Here is a 14,581-nt window from a genome sequence, read left to right as displayed (position 1 = left end):
GGCCTTGCCTTGAGGGGCGCAGCATCTTTGTACGTTTATGAGCCATGGTTATGGCCTGGGGAGGCCAAGCCTACATCTAAAGACAGTAGGACCGGGGAATGGTCGGACAAGGCTGCTTCTAGTATTCCCAAACAAGTGCCACTGCCGGGTGGGAGATGAGGAAATAGTCTCTACTGGATTGCGTGCCATGTACCAAGGACAGGAAGTTATACTCCCTGTCCGTCGCGCGGAAGAAACGCCAGTGATCGACGAGGCCATGGTCGGAGGTGATATTCCCCAGTAAGGCTCTATCCACATAATTTACCCTGTCTAGGGGGTCTGTCCTATCTAAAACTGCGTCGCGACCAAGGTTCTAGTCCCCATCGATGATGTATTAAGATATGCTGATCTCCACAAGGAGGCAATTTAACTGAAGGAGGAAGGCGCATTTGGCCATCGGTGCATATACCGAACACACACACAAAGACCTATCTCCTACCCTCAACTTGGCAAATTCGTATATGCCATCCAGGTCAGACCACATCTTAACAAGGGTGACGGGTAATGTTTTGCGGTGGAGTATCACTACTCAGCATGTACGCTGTGGACTAGTTGAGGTAGTGGAAGGCGTTGTAGTCCAGTCGTGACACCATTTGTCGGCTTCTAGGACGTCCAGGTGTGTCTCCTGTAGGAGGGCCACATCAGCTCTTTTAGCATGCAGCTACAAGAGTACCTTTTTCTATTTAATATAGTGCGTGAAGCCATGGATGTTCTAGGATAGAACGTGCAGAGGTTGAATGGGGCGTGGTGTAGGTGCAGTCATCTGGAGTCCAGTGTCTTGCGGAGTTGGGAGCGATTACGTGGGGTGCAAGAGTGAAATGTAAATTCAGTACTTGTATAGTGCACCAGTCACCCCCAAAGGGGTATCTAGGCGCTGGGGGCCGTTGGGAAGATTAAGTGAGCTATTGCCCAGAGTCGCATGGTGCTGGGCAGATCCCTGCCGCCGGAGCCGGGGATCAAACCATGATCCCCAGCGTCCAGCGTCAGTCGCCCTGGCTGCAGCGCCACACCTCTCCCAGTGAGTGTCAGCCAAAGGGAAGGGGGAGAGAATGGCATTCCAGGTGGCAGGAGACCGCGAACCATCAGAGGGCAGTAGTGGGGGGAGGAGGGGAAAAAGTAGGAGGGAAATAGGCCGGGTGGTGGTCGAGAGGGGGACAAGGGGAGGAAAGGGGGGATGGTAGGGTGTAAGGAGGGTAAGAGAAGTGGGGTATAGAGGAAAGGAGGAGGGACTCAGGTAGGGAGTAGAGGGAGTAGGTGGGCAGGGGACCCAGGCACACTAAGAGGGTAATTGTAATTGTAAATCTGATTTATAAAGCGCAGCTACTGCCCGAAGGCGTCTTGGCGCTATAACGAGTGAGGACAGAAGGGACATTAGTGCTGGGGACAGGCAAAAGAAAAGATTATTTAGGTAATGCAGTCTGTGTAAATAGCCACGTTTTTAATTTTTTTCTGAAACTCAGCAGGGATGAAGCTTTTTTTAGGGTAATAGGTAATTTGTTTCAAAGCATCGCTGTTGATCTAAAGAGGCTCCTAGCTCCCCAGGTAGCCTTCTTGAAGGGAGTAACTATCATGTTCCTAGCCATTCCTGACTGTAAGGTTCTGTTGGGGACACACCACTTTACTTTGTTCCTAAACTGCACTGGTGCTTGACCGTGCAACAATTTAAAAGCCAGACAGAGGACTTTAAACTTACATCTCTGCCTAACCGGTAACCAGTGCAGTTTTTTATAGCTTCTCTTGCTGATACGCTTTTAGGGATCTTTAAAATGAGACGGGCTGCTTCATTTTGTACGATCTGGAGCCTGTTGACCAGACGTGAGTTGAGGGTAAGATAAAGGCTATTACAATAGTCTATACGTGAGAGGACCATGGCCAGGGTCACAGTTTTCAATAGTTCCCCTGGTATATATTTCTTCCTTTTACTGATTGGTCGTATGGCACAAAATGAAACAAATGTGATTTTGCTAATTTGTTCTTTGAACTTGAGTTCTTTGTCTATGATGATGCCCAAGTCCTTTGTTTTGGTAGAGGGTGTAGGCAGCGCATCCAGTACTGGTGGCCACCAGTCGAGCGTCGAGAGGGAGGGTTTGTTACCAAAGATAATAACGTCTGTTTTTGATGCATTCAACTTCAGACAGTTTCCATCCATCCAATCACTCACATTCTTCATACATGCACAAAAAGCCTCTCCCGGGTTCTTTTCTCTGTTTGCTAGGGACACCACAATTTGCGTCAGCGTATAAAGCTAGGGAGAAACCTGCCTCTTTTATAATCAGGGCTAGTGGTGCTACATATAAGTTAAAAAGTGCCCAGGACTGAGCCCTGAGGGACTCCACATGGTAAGGAGAACTGAGGGACTCCACATGGTAGGGAGAACTGCTTGGAGATTGCTGACCCCATTGCTACATTTTGCTGTCGATTTATTAAAAATCATTTTAAAAGCTCAAATGCTGTGCCTTGTACTCCTGCCTCCTGGAGACAGTCAGCCAAGATCTCATGGCTGACCGTGTCAAAGGCTGTCAAGAGGTCAATCAGCACCAAGGCAGCCGATCCGCCTTCATCAAGAATTACACGGATATCCTCAGTTGCTATGATAAGGGCAGATTCATTACTATGATACTTCCTGAAACCATGTTGTGTTTCATTTAGCAATGAGTTTGTTTCAATGTGTTCTGTGATTTGTTTGTTTATTAATTTTTCTATACATTTGGCGGCAAAAGGGAGTCTTGCAATAGGGCAGTAATTGCTGGGTTCAGTGCTGTCCAGGTTGTCTTTTTTTAAGAGTGGAAGAATTGAGGTACGTTTCCACTGGGCGGGAAAAAATCAGCTAGAGAACACTTTATTAATAATTTGCTCCAAATACACTGCCAATTGGGTGGGTATCAGATGCATTATGCTAGGCGGGCAGGGGTAGTATGGGGAGCCAGACCTAACTGACAGGATAAGGTCTTTTAATTGGTCCTCCAAGGGGTTCATAAGCATAGAAAGGCTATTTATGTTTTTTCTAGTATCAGATGTATGCTTAATCTGAGTGTTTTTATCCGCGAATTTGTCATAGATATTGACAACCTTCTCTTGAAAAAGATTGGCCAATAGATCGCAAAAGTCTTGATTTGATTCTGTATGACTAGCCATATTAGGTTTGACCAACGTAATGATAACCGAGATAAGGGGTTCTATTAGTATAGCAAGCATTTTTTATGTGCTTAGTGAAGTATTCTGTTTTTGCTTCTATCTTTCTTATGCCTTGCACGTTTGGCTTTATATGTGATTTTTTCCACTACTTCATAGTTTTTCTCCATCTTTGTTCCTGTCTACGACATTCCTGTCTTAATAGTCTCATATTCTCATTATACCAGGGTTGGGACACCTTTCTTTTGACTGTTTTGCTAATGATGGGTGTTATCTTATCCAGCGCAGTATTAAGCCAGCGAGAGAGAATCTCAACATTATGATCCACATTGTTCTCCAGTTGACATGGGGTAGCAGTGATCGCCTCTTCAAGTTCATCTACGGTGGACTTTATGCCAAGCTCTACCAGTGGTTTGTTGTATTGTTTGTCTAGGCTGGGGGACTGTTTCAGTCATCATTAGCCAGTTGACCGACCAAGTGGTCCGACCAGGTCATTGAGAGGGACGGTGATACCACAATGTCCTCCCAGTCGGAAAATATACCATCCAACATATGACCGAGGTTGTGTGTTGGACCCTTGGTAACTAGAGGGAATCCAAATGAGCCCATTACATCAATAAATCTTAGGGAGTTAGATTTCCAAATGGAAATTAAAATTTCCCAACACGGTGAAGTTCTCATTGATTATTAGAGTTTCCATCACAGTGCAGACATGAAACTGTTCCTGTCTCCTGGAGGGTGATAAACTAGAATTCCTTTTATAACTGATGAGTCTGGTGGCTCAATTGAGAAATTCATTGCTTTGAAGCTCACTGTTACTAGTGGTTCCAATCTGGCACTATATTGTCTCGATAAAGGATTGCCAGTCCCCCTCCTCTTTTAATTTGCCTATCTAATCTGAATGTGGCATACCAAGGGGGTGTAGCTGCAACAATATCAGGACCGGAGCTGTCACTGCCCACGTTTTTGTTATGTATGCCACATCTATATTTAGCGTTAGCACAAAATCATGGAACTCTAACTGATGTTTCACCAGAGATCTAGTATTTAGGAGTAGACACTGGATGCTACTTTTATTTTTTGGAGGGGACCTCGTTGATTCTGTATGCTCAGGTGGTCTGGTACATTCTGGTGAATGAAAATCAGGGGACCATCTAACTTGGTCAGTAGTGTTACCCTGATAGGGGAGATAGGGGGCATTATTGGAGTTACATTGTCTTAACGCTAATAGTTTCTCGTCAGAATACCTGATAGCGTTGGTGGGTTTTGATGCCACAGGACCAGGGGTTCCAGCACTGGGCACCGTCCAGGCACGGACGGGCTTGCCTATGGTGCACCGGCGGCGCGCCGGCGGCCATGCGACATATCCTCCTTTTATAGGGTGCTTGCAGGCAGACAACGGTCAGGCAAGATGGGAGGTCTTGTGACACTAGGTAGGAGGTGAAAGGAGTGAATAGGTGGTTGGCTTGTGTGGGAGAAGCGCCTGGGCTCTAAACTTTGCGTTGTTGGTCTGGACTTGCGGATGCAATGCACATGGAGGGCCCCTTCCAGGGTTAGGGTGGGTTAAAAGGCGCATGGATGTGCAGATATGGACCCGCTGAGGTAGGAGGTTGCCATGAGTCTGAGGTCCCCTGGACATCAGGGGTAATGTCAGCACATATGAGTTCCCTGGGAATCTAGTTGCGCATTGCATAGGATACATGAAGCAGGGGGCCCATTTGGTGGGGAGTAGCGGGAGGGGGCGATTGCATGCCGCCCCAAGTTGAGAGGTCAATTCGTTGGTGGCCTATTGGTCAAGGAGCTGGGGACTGCAAATGAAGATCGCTACGGTGGAATAAATTAGTAAACAGTGGCACCAAAGAAACAATGAAAGAACAGTGAGAAAGGCATGAAACATTAATAACATTCGGGAAGAGAAAGATAGTCTGCAAAAAAAGCATGTTAGTACTCAGACATCCACCGCCTTTGGTCGTTAATACTCCAGATTCTGTCCCCCCCCCTGAAATCTGGGTCGCCATGGATGCTCAGTCCTCAGGGCTTGGTCTCTGGGTCAGAGGCGGGCTTCAAGGGGTAATTGGATCTGTCCCTATCCTGTTGATTCATGAGTGCAGCCACCACCTGGAGAGCCTAGCTCCTATTGTCCTTGGAGCAGGCTGCTCTGTCGTGATCTCTGACCCTGTGCCGAGAGCCCCCGGAGTCCCGCAGAGGCTGCTGGGAGGGGCAGTGTGGGAGGACAATGATCGGGCATGACCCTCTGTGGTAGCTGGTGAGGCAATGTCCATGTCCTAGATGGAGAGGTCAGCAAGGAAGCGGCGCAGGTCCTCCCGGTCAAAGAATTCTTTTGAGTCTCCATCCTTGGTGACCTGATAGTGGGCAGGTTAGAAGATTCCATATTTAATGTCTAGCAGCCGGAGCGTGGGGCGGAAGGATACGAAGGTTTTACGATGCTCGTTTCTCTCCCTGGGGAAGTCCACCTCCAGCCACACCTTGTGCCCCTCGTAAATGTACGGGCCATGAGTTCGGGCTGCTGAGATCAGGCCTGTTTGTGATGCAGGAAAAAGGCTATGTTGGGCTGTGGGCGTGTGGGCGTTCATCACCTTGGTGGACCTATGCGGTGCGCTTGCTGTATCTCCATGGAGGGTCAAAGGTCAGGCCAGTTTGCATTGGGAGTGTGTCTTTAATGAACGTTTTGGCATGTGGCCCCCCCACAGACTCCAGGAATCCAGAAAAGCGCACATTGTCCCACTAGCTCCGGTCCTTTAAGTCTATTACCTTGCTGGAGAGGATTAAAAGTTCCTGACTCCACTCCGGCAGGGTACTGATGCTGTCCTCCAGTGTGGAAACTCGTTGGGCAGACCATCCACCCAGGTCTGGAAGCTTGCGATGTCCGAGTGGATGGACTTAGATCCGGTCCTCAATCTGGAAATATATGCGTCCATGCCCTCCAGGCAATGGCCCACTGCAGTGATCTCCTGAAGGATATCCTCCATGGTGGTGTACGGGGTCTAGCTACAGCAGGTCCAGACTGGTCTGGTTCAGAGGGGGTAGTGCCCGGGGAATTCGACGTAGTGTGAGGCAGGTTGAGGGCCTCAAAGTAGAGCAGCTGTTGAGCAAGTTTGCCCATGGTGTTGCCAGGAGACATCCCCTGTCCCTGCACTACAGTGGGTAGATGCTCTGTGGTGGGTCAGAGGACTGGCGTTGGCAGAGGCCCCAAGTTAGGCAACAGGTGGTAGAGCATCACCAGCAAGAGGTCTCCTAATAATTCAGAGGTGGCAGTGCACCGGTGGTTGGTGGGCACCCCGGTGGCATTGAAGCAGGATCTATGGTAACAGGGCGGGCCAACGACAGGCAACGGTCCAGGCTCGGGTCTAGCAGATTACAGTCTTGGCGACCACTCATCCACATGAATCAAGTAGCCTCCAGGTGACCACTCTGCTCAGGACGTGATCCTGTGTCATGCAAGGAGGGCTCCATAGTGCACAGGATTTTGGAGGTGCAGTTCCCTTGGATGCCTCTAGTGGGGTCCCCAGATGAGGAGAGGTCTGTAGGGTCTTCATGCGGTCTGTGGTAGAGGGGTCCGTGGCTGCACATGGCAGCTCCAGTTGGATGGCAATGTCACAGCTGTAGCAGGAGCACTGGCCCTCAGGGCCGTGCAGAAGAGGTAGGTACTAAAAGAAGGGGAGACACAGCAGTAGTGACCAGGGGGTGCCTCCTCTTCACCCTGCACCATGGGATCACTTACTACCAGCCTGGCCGCAGTGGGACTCCAACGATGTTGTGGAACTTGCTGGCAGTGGCCCAAATGATGGTGTGGCTCAACTGACAAAGGAGCGGTCCGTTTAGCCAGTTTGCTGGGCCTGGGCAGTGTACGCAGCTGGGGTCAGGTAAAAACCACTCCGGGCGGGGACCAAATGAAGGTTTGGTACTCTGCCTGAGGTGCAGGCCACAGTCCTGCGCAAGCCACCTGTCCGGGGTGCACCCAGTGTTGCCATCGTTATCGGGCCGGCTGTTTGGGGGTGTCACAGAAAAATCTCCAGCTGTGCGCACAGTCAAAGTATGTGGCAGGAGCAGTGGGGGTGTAGGAATGGTTTGGACCCCCACCCCTCTGTAAGGAGGAATGTCTGTCGTCTGTGAGTGCCTCCTTTGCTGCTATTGGCCATGGCTGCTCCCTGCTATGTAGGCCCTGTAGCTGTGCCACTTCAGTCAAAGTATGTGGCAGGCACGGTGGGGGTGTAGGGATGGTTCGGGCCGCAACCGATCTGTAAGGAGGAATGCCTGTCATCTTTGAGTGCCAGCAGGGTACCATTATTGATCTTGCCCGTCTGGGCCTCCCTTGATGCTGTGGGCTGCGGCTCCTCCCTGCTGCATAGGCCCTATAGCTGTGCCCCGCAGTCAAAGTATGTGGCAGGCGTGGTGGGGGTGAAAGGGTGGTTCAGGCCCCCACCGCTCTGTAAGGAGGGACGTCTGTCATCTGTGAGCCCGGCAGGCGGCTTATTGATGATCGGCAAGGCCTCCCTTGATGCTGTTGGCTGTGGCTTCTCCCCACTGTGTAGGTTCTGTTGATATCAGGGCACGCTGGACCAGGAGAGGAGGTCCGCAGGCTTTGCATTGCTGGTTGTCACCCCGACAGTGCCAATAATTGGTGTTGGGTTCGGTAGGGGAGGCAAGTTGGAGACGCCCTTGCACAGTAGAAGACTCCGTGACCACCGTCCGGAGCCTGTCCTCGCACAGAGCTCCTAATTCAAGCTGTCATATCTTTTTGTGGCCAGACCACGCCCAGACTCTACCTTCTTGAAGATATGCTAAGTCCGAAGGTAACTGTTTGACCTGGACCATCCTGCTCCAAGTATCCAACCTGCGCTCCTTCGTGGATGGCTTCAGACCTTACGCTTGTCTGAGCCTTGCGTGACCTGTTAGCAGCGGTTAATGCTTTGTGCTTTTTGTTGCTATTTTTATTCAAAACTTTTAAATGTCTAGTTCCCCTTATTGGATTTTTTTATCATTTTGGTGCTGTTTTGTTTTAAAATATTATCTATTTTCATAAACTAGAGTGGGATTTTTAATGTTTTGTTTTTTAGACTTGTTAACTGTTTTGGTATTTCTGAATGCTTTGTACATTTACTGAAGTTAAGCTTGTCTGCTCTTTGCCCTAGCTACCAGGAGTTGAATTCAGGTGTAAATTACTGCATCTTTTACTAGATCTAACACAAATAGTGCCATTATTGCTTGCGCACCCCTACAAATAATTAATTTTCTCACATCAGACAATTCTTTGACCAGGTGCTTGAGGCTTACTTTACAGAAAAACATAATCAAAATGAAAATTTTCAAATCCTAGTTTCCAGACAGATTTTGCTTAGATTTCTACATAAATGTTAGCAATAATAATTACCAGCAGTACACATAGAAACCTTATATATTGTAGATTTACATGTGAATTCTTACTGTGCCACAGTTACTCCAGCGGATTTCGAAAGTGTGAGATTGAACTTATAACTTTACCTGAAAATTGGATTGGGAAACGCATCCATATATACTCATTTGGTGTGATTTTATTTCATAGGAATTGTTCAAATTTTACCCCACCATTTTGTTGGTGAAAAAGCGCAGCTGTGGAGATTGGTAAGAAAATGCTTTAAAAAGGTTTGTAAAATCCGCAAAACGACTACTTTGAGGGTGTTCACTAGCATGTTAATGGTTTTTATCCCCAGCTCTCTCCACTAACTTTAAATTCAAGGTAGATATAAATTTGACCTATATGTTTTAAGAGCGTGTTCTCCTATGCTTTAATGTAGAGATATAATCAGAGTTTAAGACTAACTCATATTTCATTGGTGCTATTGAACTCAATCTCATTTCAAAGTTGTATTTTTCAATATTCATATGTCAACATGACACAAAGCACAAAGTGGAATGCTTCTAAACGTACCATGTTTGATTTGTAACCACTGGCACAAGTTACAGAGGGCACACTTGATATTAGACTTGGACTTGCAGAGTTCACTGCTTTCATCATCACTGAAAATCAAGAACAAGAACATTTCACCATGTAGACTTACACTGCACAATGAATGTAACACAACAAGAAAGAACAGGATAAGCCACATAGACTTTCAAATTACTGCACATTCTTGGAAAGAAAACAAATAAGTAAAGTTTGTAAAGGGATGGTGCATAATGTTAAGCCAATTTCCGAAAGTGGCCTGGCCAGCAAATTGCCAATATAATGGTAGGCATAGAACTCACAGAAATTGTTAATATCAAATTATTTGAATGAAGAGTACTGTAACTTAATGCAATGTATTCAAAAGTATATTATTAAGTTAGTATTATTAATATCGTTATTATCGTTATTAGTGTTATGATTGTTGTTGTGGCTGTTCTGGCTGTCATTGTTATTAATTTCTGTGATACGTTATTATATACTTATCTGTGTAAGTACTTTGTGGGCTTTGGAGATCAGCCCTAGGACTTGTCTGCTTCCGCTTAGGGACTTTTTTCTGTTCAACTGCCTTTATTTAACTGTCTTGATAGAAAACGACCAGCAGAGGTCAGTAAAATACCAGAAATGCTTTCTGCTGAGGGTCTTTCTTTTTTCAATTTTTCTGGCAACTGCCTCTATTTAACATAATTGATAGAAAAAGATGAGCAGAGGTCCGTAAAATAGCAGAATCACTTATTAATGGGTTAATAATTAGCAAAGGAGGGTGGGTAACAGAACAAATTCTAATTCTTTCATTAATAGATGTCTTGTGTTTGTTTATACATTAGTTTTGCGAATGGGCCTATGAAAATGTCTGGCAGTGCTGCAGAATATGAAACTTGACCAGAGTGAAGCCTTCACTCATGCGCAGACGAAAGAGCATTTTGCTGAACTGACAACGTATAATGCAGAAGCAAATGTGGTCGAGTCGAATGTGTTCTTGGTGACATTTCCAAGGACAGGATGCGGCATGGCCTGCCAAGATTAGGAAGTGAAATGTTTCGTGCTCGGAGAATGTTTCTTTTTGAGGAAGCAAAAAGGATGGAGAAACTAAGAACAATAAGGGCTATGATGAGGCCCCGGACTTGGTCAGGAGAACATGACCTAATGGTGGACTGACATGGCTCAGCCAATTAGAAGTTTGGATTTTCAGAAAGAATGTGTGATAAAGTTACTTTAGCTAGTCAGAAAAGGTATAAAAACTGACCCCTTTGGAGGGAGGGCGCTTCTCGCTTCCGGAATCCAGTAAGGCGTGTCGTGCTGAAGGACTTTTTGGAGCACGTAAGGATCAATAGGGTTAATGACTATTTCCTTTAGATGAAGTGAGTTTTAGACAGGGAACTTAGGTGATGGAAACTGTTTATTTTACTTAAAACATGCTAATTGATTTTACTTTGAATCTTCAGTCTAATGTGCTATTCCTCAATAAAAGCTGCTAAAATTGCTAATAAAGGATTTAATACAATGCGCTTACTTGATTAAAGTTAATAAAATAAGATTCTGAAACAACAAGCTGGTCTTGTTTTTCATGGTCTTTTTACCATTAGTTGATCCATTTACCTTAGTGACTTAATTAATATGTTATTTGCTTAAACCATGGTGATGTATATAAATGTATAAATAGTTTGTGAATAGGTTCCGATTAATTAGGTCACATGATTCAGTTGCCCAAAATATGTCTTGTTAGTAAATGGGCCTTGTGAGTGATTTATGATTAATGGTGAGTATCTGATGTTGGGTAGCGTTATTGAGACAGAATTTCTATAGGGGCGCTGGATCAATTCTCTGGTAGCAGAGTTCGGTTACTATGGTAACTAACATGTTACATGGTAATTACATAGGATCAATGTTTAACATATGTTGAGTTTGTTCACTTGTTACATGTAGTCGAAAGGTTTTTTCCAGCAGTGTGAAAATTCCTAGTTTTGTACCGGTACAAGAGTAGTGTGACAAGTGAAGTTGCACAGTGCATTTGTTCTGTTTCAAAATAGTGGTATTGTCATATATCACTAGTGTTGTGGACGTACAGCACAAGTTTAGGGATTTTAGGTGTGCTAGGTAAAATGTATAGTGAGGATTGTCTATGAAATTGTAGCTTTTGAGTATAGGGACTTGGAGCCTGTTTTAAAACTCACTGCGAAAAGAGTAATGGAATTTATCTAAACTTGCGTGAAGGGTAAGGAAGCGTTGTCTATTCTTACTGGCGCGTGAGGATTTCTATGTTTGGTTAAAGTCCTACCAAGATTTCATGTATGCATGGTTAGGGTTTGTTCTGTTTGAATGTGCGTAAATGATTTTGTAATTGCGTTCGAGTCAAACTTTGAATTGTTACTTTATGTGCATTCAGAGGGAAACTAGTTCGTTATTGTCTGTTTGAAGGGTAGAGTAGCGATACTTTATCAACGATTGAATATTCTGTGAGAATAGCGTTGTCTATTCCACGCAAAAGAATACCTGAGTGATTGTATAAACTATCACTTTATTTAGTGAAACAGACAAATGGTTTGTTTTTCTGTCATTATTAATCGAAATTCATTGAAAAGGGGTTTCTTAAAATAGCTCTGTGAAAATATTCTGTAAAGGAGGGGTGAGCTCTAGGAGTGAGAGACGAGAAGCTGCAGCGGCAGTGTACGCCACAGGGTCTGCGCTGTGATTGGCTAACATACGTTACATCTAGCGCGCTGATTGGCTCAACGTGACTCAGACGAGCTGTTAGCTGATTGGCTTATCCTGAAAACGTCAATTCTATTGGTTGAGCAAGGTGGTGACGTAGCTTAACCTGATTGGCTTGTTGGTGAGTTTCGCGCACGGATTGGTTGATTTTGCGGAACAACCTGGAAACGTTTACGATCATTTAGAATTAAGCAGATCTGATTAGAAATATGAGTTATTATTACAAAAAAGAGGAGAAGAAGCTTACATGGCTTTAGAAAATAAAAAATATATTTACACCTGATAAGAAAATCGAAACGCGAGGTGGAAAATTACTTCAGAAGTACAAAACACCTGCAGCATACATGGAAGGTGAATATGGTTATCACACTTGCATTTGGTTTGATAATTCGATGGATTATACCAAAAATTATGGTGTTTTAGCATGGCCAGAAGATGGGTCATTTAATATGAGGGTTTTGAAAAACTTGAGAGAAAAAATGATGGCTCTTGTGCCAAAGCCTAGACCTACTCAATTTGAAGCTCTTGTTGAATGGGAAGATGAAATGTTTGAACTTGCACGAGAAACCAGAGGTGTAACAAAAGGTCCAAAATTAGACATTAATAGAGAAACTCATGAAGATAGAATGCGTCGATGGAGACAAGCAGACATGTGTGATGGTCTCTCCTCAGTAAGAGTGATGGTTACTGAAATACCAGGTCAAAAGAATACTCAAAAGAAAAATAATATTGTTAAAGAATGTGAATTAGAAGATTCAGTTTTAGAAGAAATGTATCTTACAAATAGAAAACAGACTCCTTTTAAACCAGCTTGTGCATGGTCTACCCCGATGGTTTTTACAGAAACCACTCCAAGTTCACCACCACTCAATAAGGGATCATCTAGATTTTATCTGAATAATAAGGAAACTCCTGAAAGAGTAGAAACGAGAACTAATTCTAGTACAAATGGTGAAAATAGAAATTTTTCTGAAACTCCAGTTTCGAGAAATGAGACTTCCAGAAGTCTAATGAGGACTGGAAGAGATGAGGAAACTCCAAGTGCTTCAGAATATTTACGATCAAAAGAAGAATTAATTTGACAGTTAACTAAAGGTATGGAAGCAGTAACAGTTCCAGTAACACTTGGTCCTGTTCAACCTGTATTTGATCAGGGAGAAATTAGACATCCAGGTTTGACTATTCCATTAAATGCAGAAATTCAGAGAGTGGCTGAAAATTTTTACTCAGATTTAACAGAAATACATCGAGAGAAAACAATGATGCCTGATTTAACTTTTAATCAAGTTTCATCATGCAAAACACCAATTGGTGCAGAATCTGATACCGAAACTCCAGAAAAGAGTGTTGAAAATTCAAATGTAACATCCCCAAAACTTGATGTTGCTAGATTAAAAGCAGATTTGGAGGAATTAATTATTGGCACAATTGGACCGGACAATTTAAAGCATTATCAAGATGATGAATTATTATTTATTTGTAAAAGTGTACAATGGAAAACGAAAAACAAATATGAGCAGTTGGAAGGATTAGCTAATGAATTAGAAATTGATTTGAACAAACAGAAGAATTTGGGAAAACACTATAGATTAGAATTCACTGAAAGAGACATTGAAAACTTCAACACAATGGGAAGAATATTGCATATAAAGGATTGGATTGTGTATATAAAAATATTGGGAGATTTAAGCAAATGGAGAGTGAAATGGACAAAGAAAAGAGAGGAATAAAGGAGAGAAAGGGGCATGGTAGCAAATCAAAATCCAATGAGGGAAATAGTAGGAGGTGGATATGTGCATGTTCCTTGGTCAAGACAGGACATTTTGTTGTTTACAAATGATTTCCCTCGGCTGAGAGAAAAGCCTGTAGAATGGTATTGACAGGTAGATAGATTTATCAAAGTTTCAAAAGTTCTGTGGATTGATCTTGATGGATTCTTCGACATTGTTGTCCCATCAGATCTTTGGACAGAATGTAAGGTTTTTGTGGATTGGCCCAAGGAAGAACCTGAACGAAATAGAGTAACAGGTGCTCCATCATCAGATGTTATGGAACTGTATGATAAAGTAATTTATTGGTTGAAAAACAAGATTCCCCAGAAAGAAGGTGATTGGGTTAAAATAGACAGAACAAATCAAGAGCCAAAAGAATCAGTGCATTCATTTTATGAAAGGTTACTGTTGGTATTTAAACAATACGGTGGCTATGAAAAATTAAGTGAAAAGGACATGAGCCACTTCATATATAGATTTGTTTATGGTTTGAGACCTGAAATTGGAGAAATGATTAGAAATGGGTTTGTCGGTTGGCAATCACTCTCAGTTGATGACATTTTGAGAAAGGCTAAATACTGCAGTGATGAGATAGATGCAAAGCAGAAAAAGCTAAAAGAAAAGGCAATGTGGGCACAGGTGAAGGTAGCTGAACAACAAATTGCAAATTTGGAGAATAAGAATGTCAATGTTAATCAGAATCAGAATCAAGGTAAATTTAAAGGTAACAAGCAAAAATTCAATGTTAATATAGAGGAGTTGAAACAGCAACAGCTACAGCGACAGTTAGTGAATCAGCAGAGTCAGATTCCACAACCGCCACTTCCAAACTGTATGAATGGTCAGAGGTACAATTTGGAAACGGGATTCTGCGGAGGTGATCAGGTAATCAGACCACAAAGAGTGAATATGCCAAATATTTCTCGACAATTTTTGTTGACAGAAATGGAGGAAGTGATTCTGAGGATTATTTATGACGGTG

The 14,581-nt window shown here is 43.8% G+C and overlaps 1 protein-coding gene across 2 annotated transcripts in view; it reads right to left on the bottom strand.

The window, feature by feature from the left end:
• Positions 1-14,581, bottom strand: part of LOC144823287 (dipeptidyl peptidase 4-like) — an 867,366-nt gene that overhangs the window by 739,353 nt on the left and 113,432 nt on the right. For both annotated transcript variants that reach the window (XM_078681655.1, XM_078681657.1), the window contains exon 3: positions 9,101-9,189. In XM_078681655.1, the coding sequence (XP_078537781.1) occupies positions 9,101-9,189 (89 nt within the window). The remainder of the gene's footprint in view (positions 1-9,100; positions 9,190-14,581) is intronic.

The sequence above is a fragment of the Lissotriton helveticus genome, chromosome 3_1, assembly GCF_964261635.1.
Source record: "Lissotriton helveticus chromosome 3_1, aLisHel1.1, whole genome shotgun sequence".
Lineage (NCBI taxonomy): Eukaryota > Metazoa > Chordata > Amphibia > Caudata > Salamandridae > Lissotriton > Lissotriton helveticus.
Note: the sequence above shows the minus strand (reverse complement) of the source record. Positions and strands in the feature narration are given on the sequence as shown.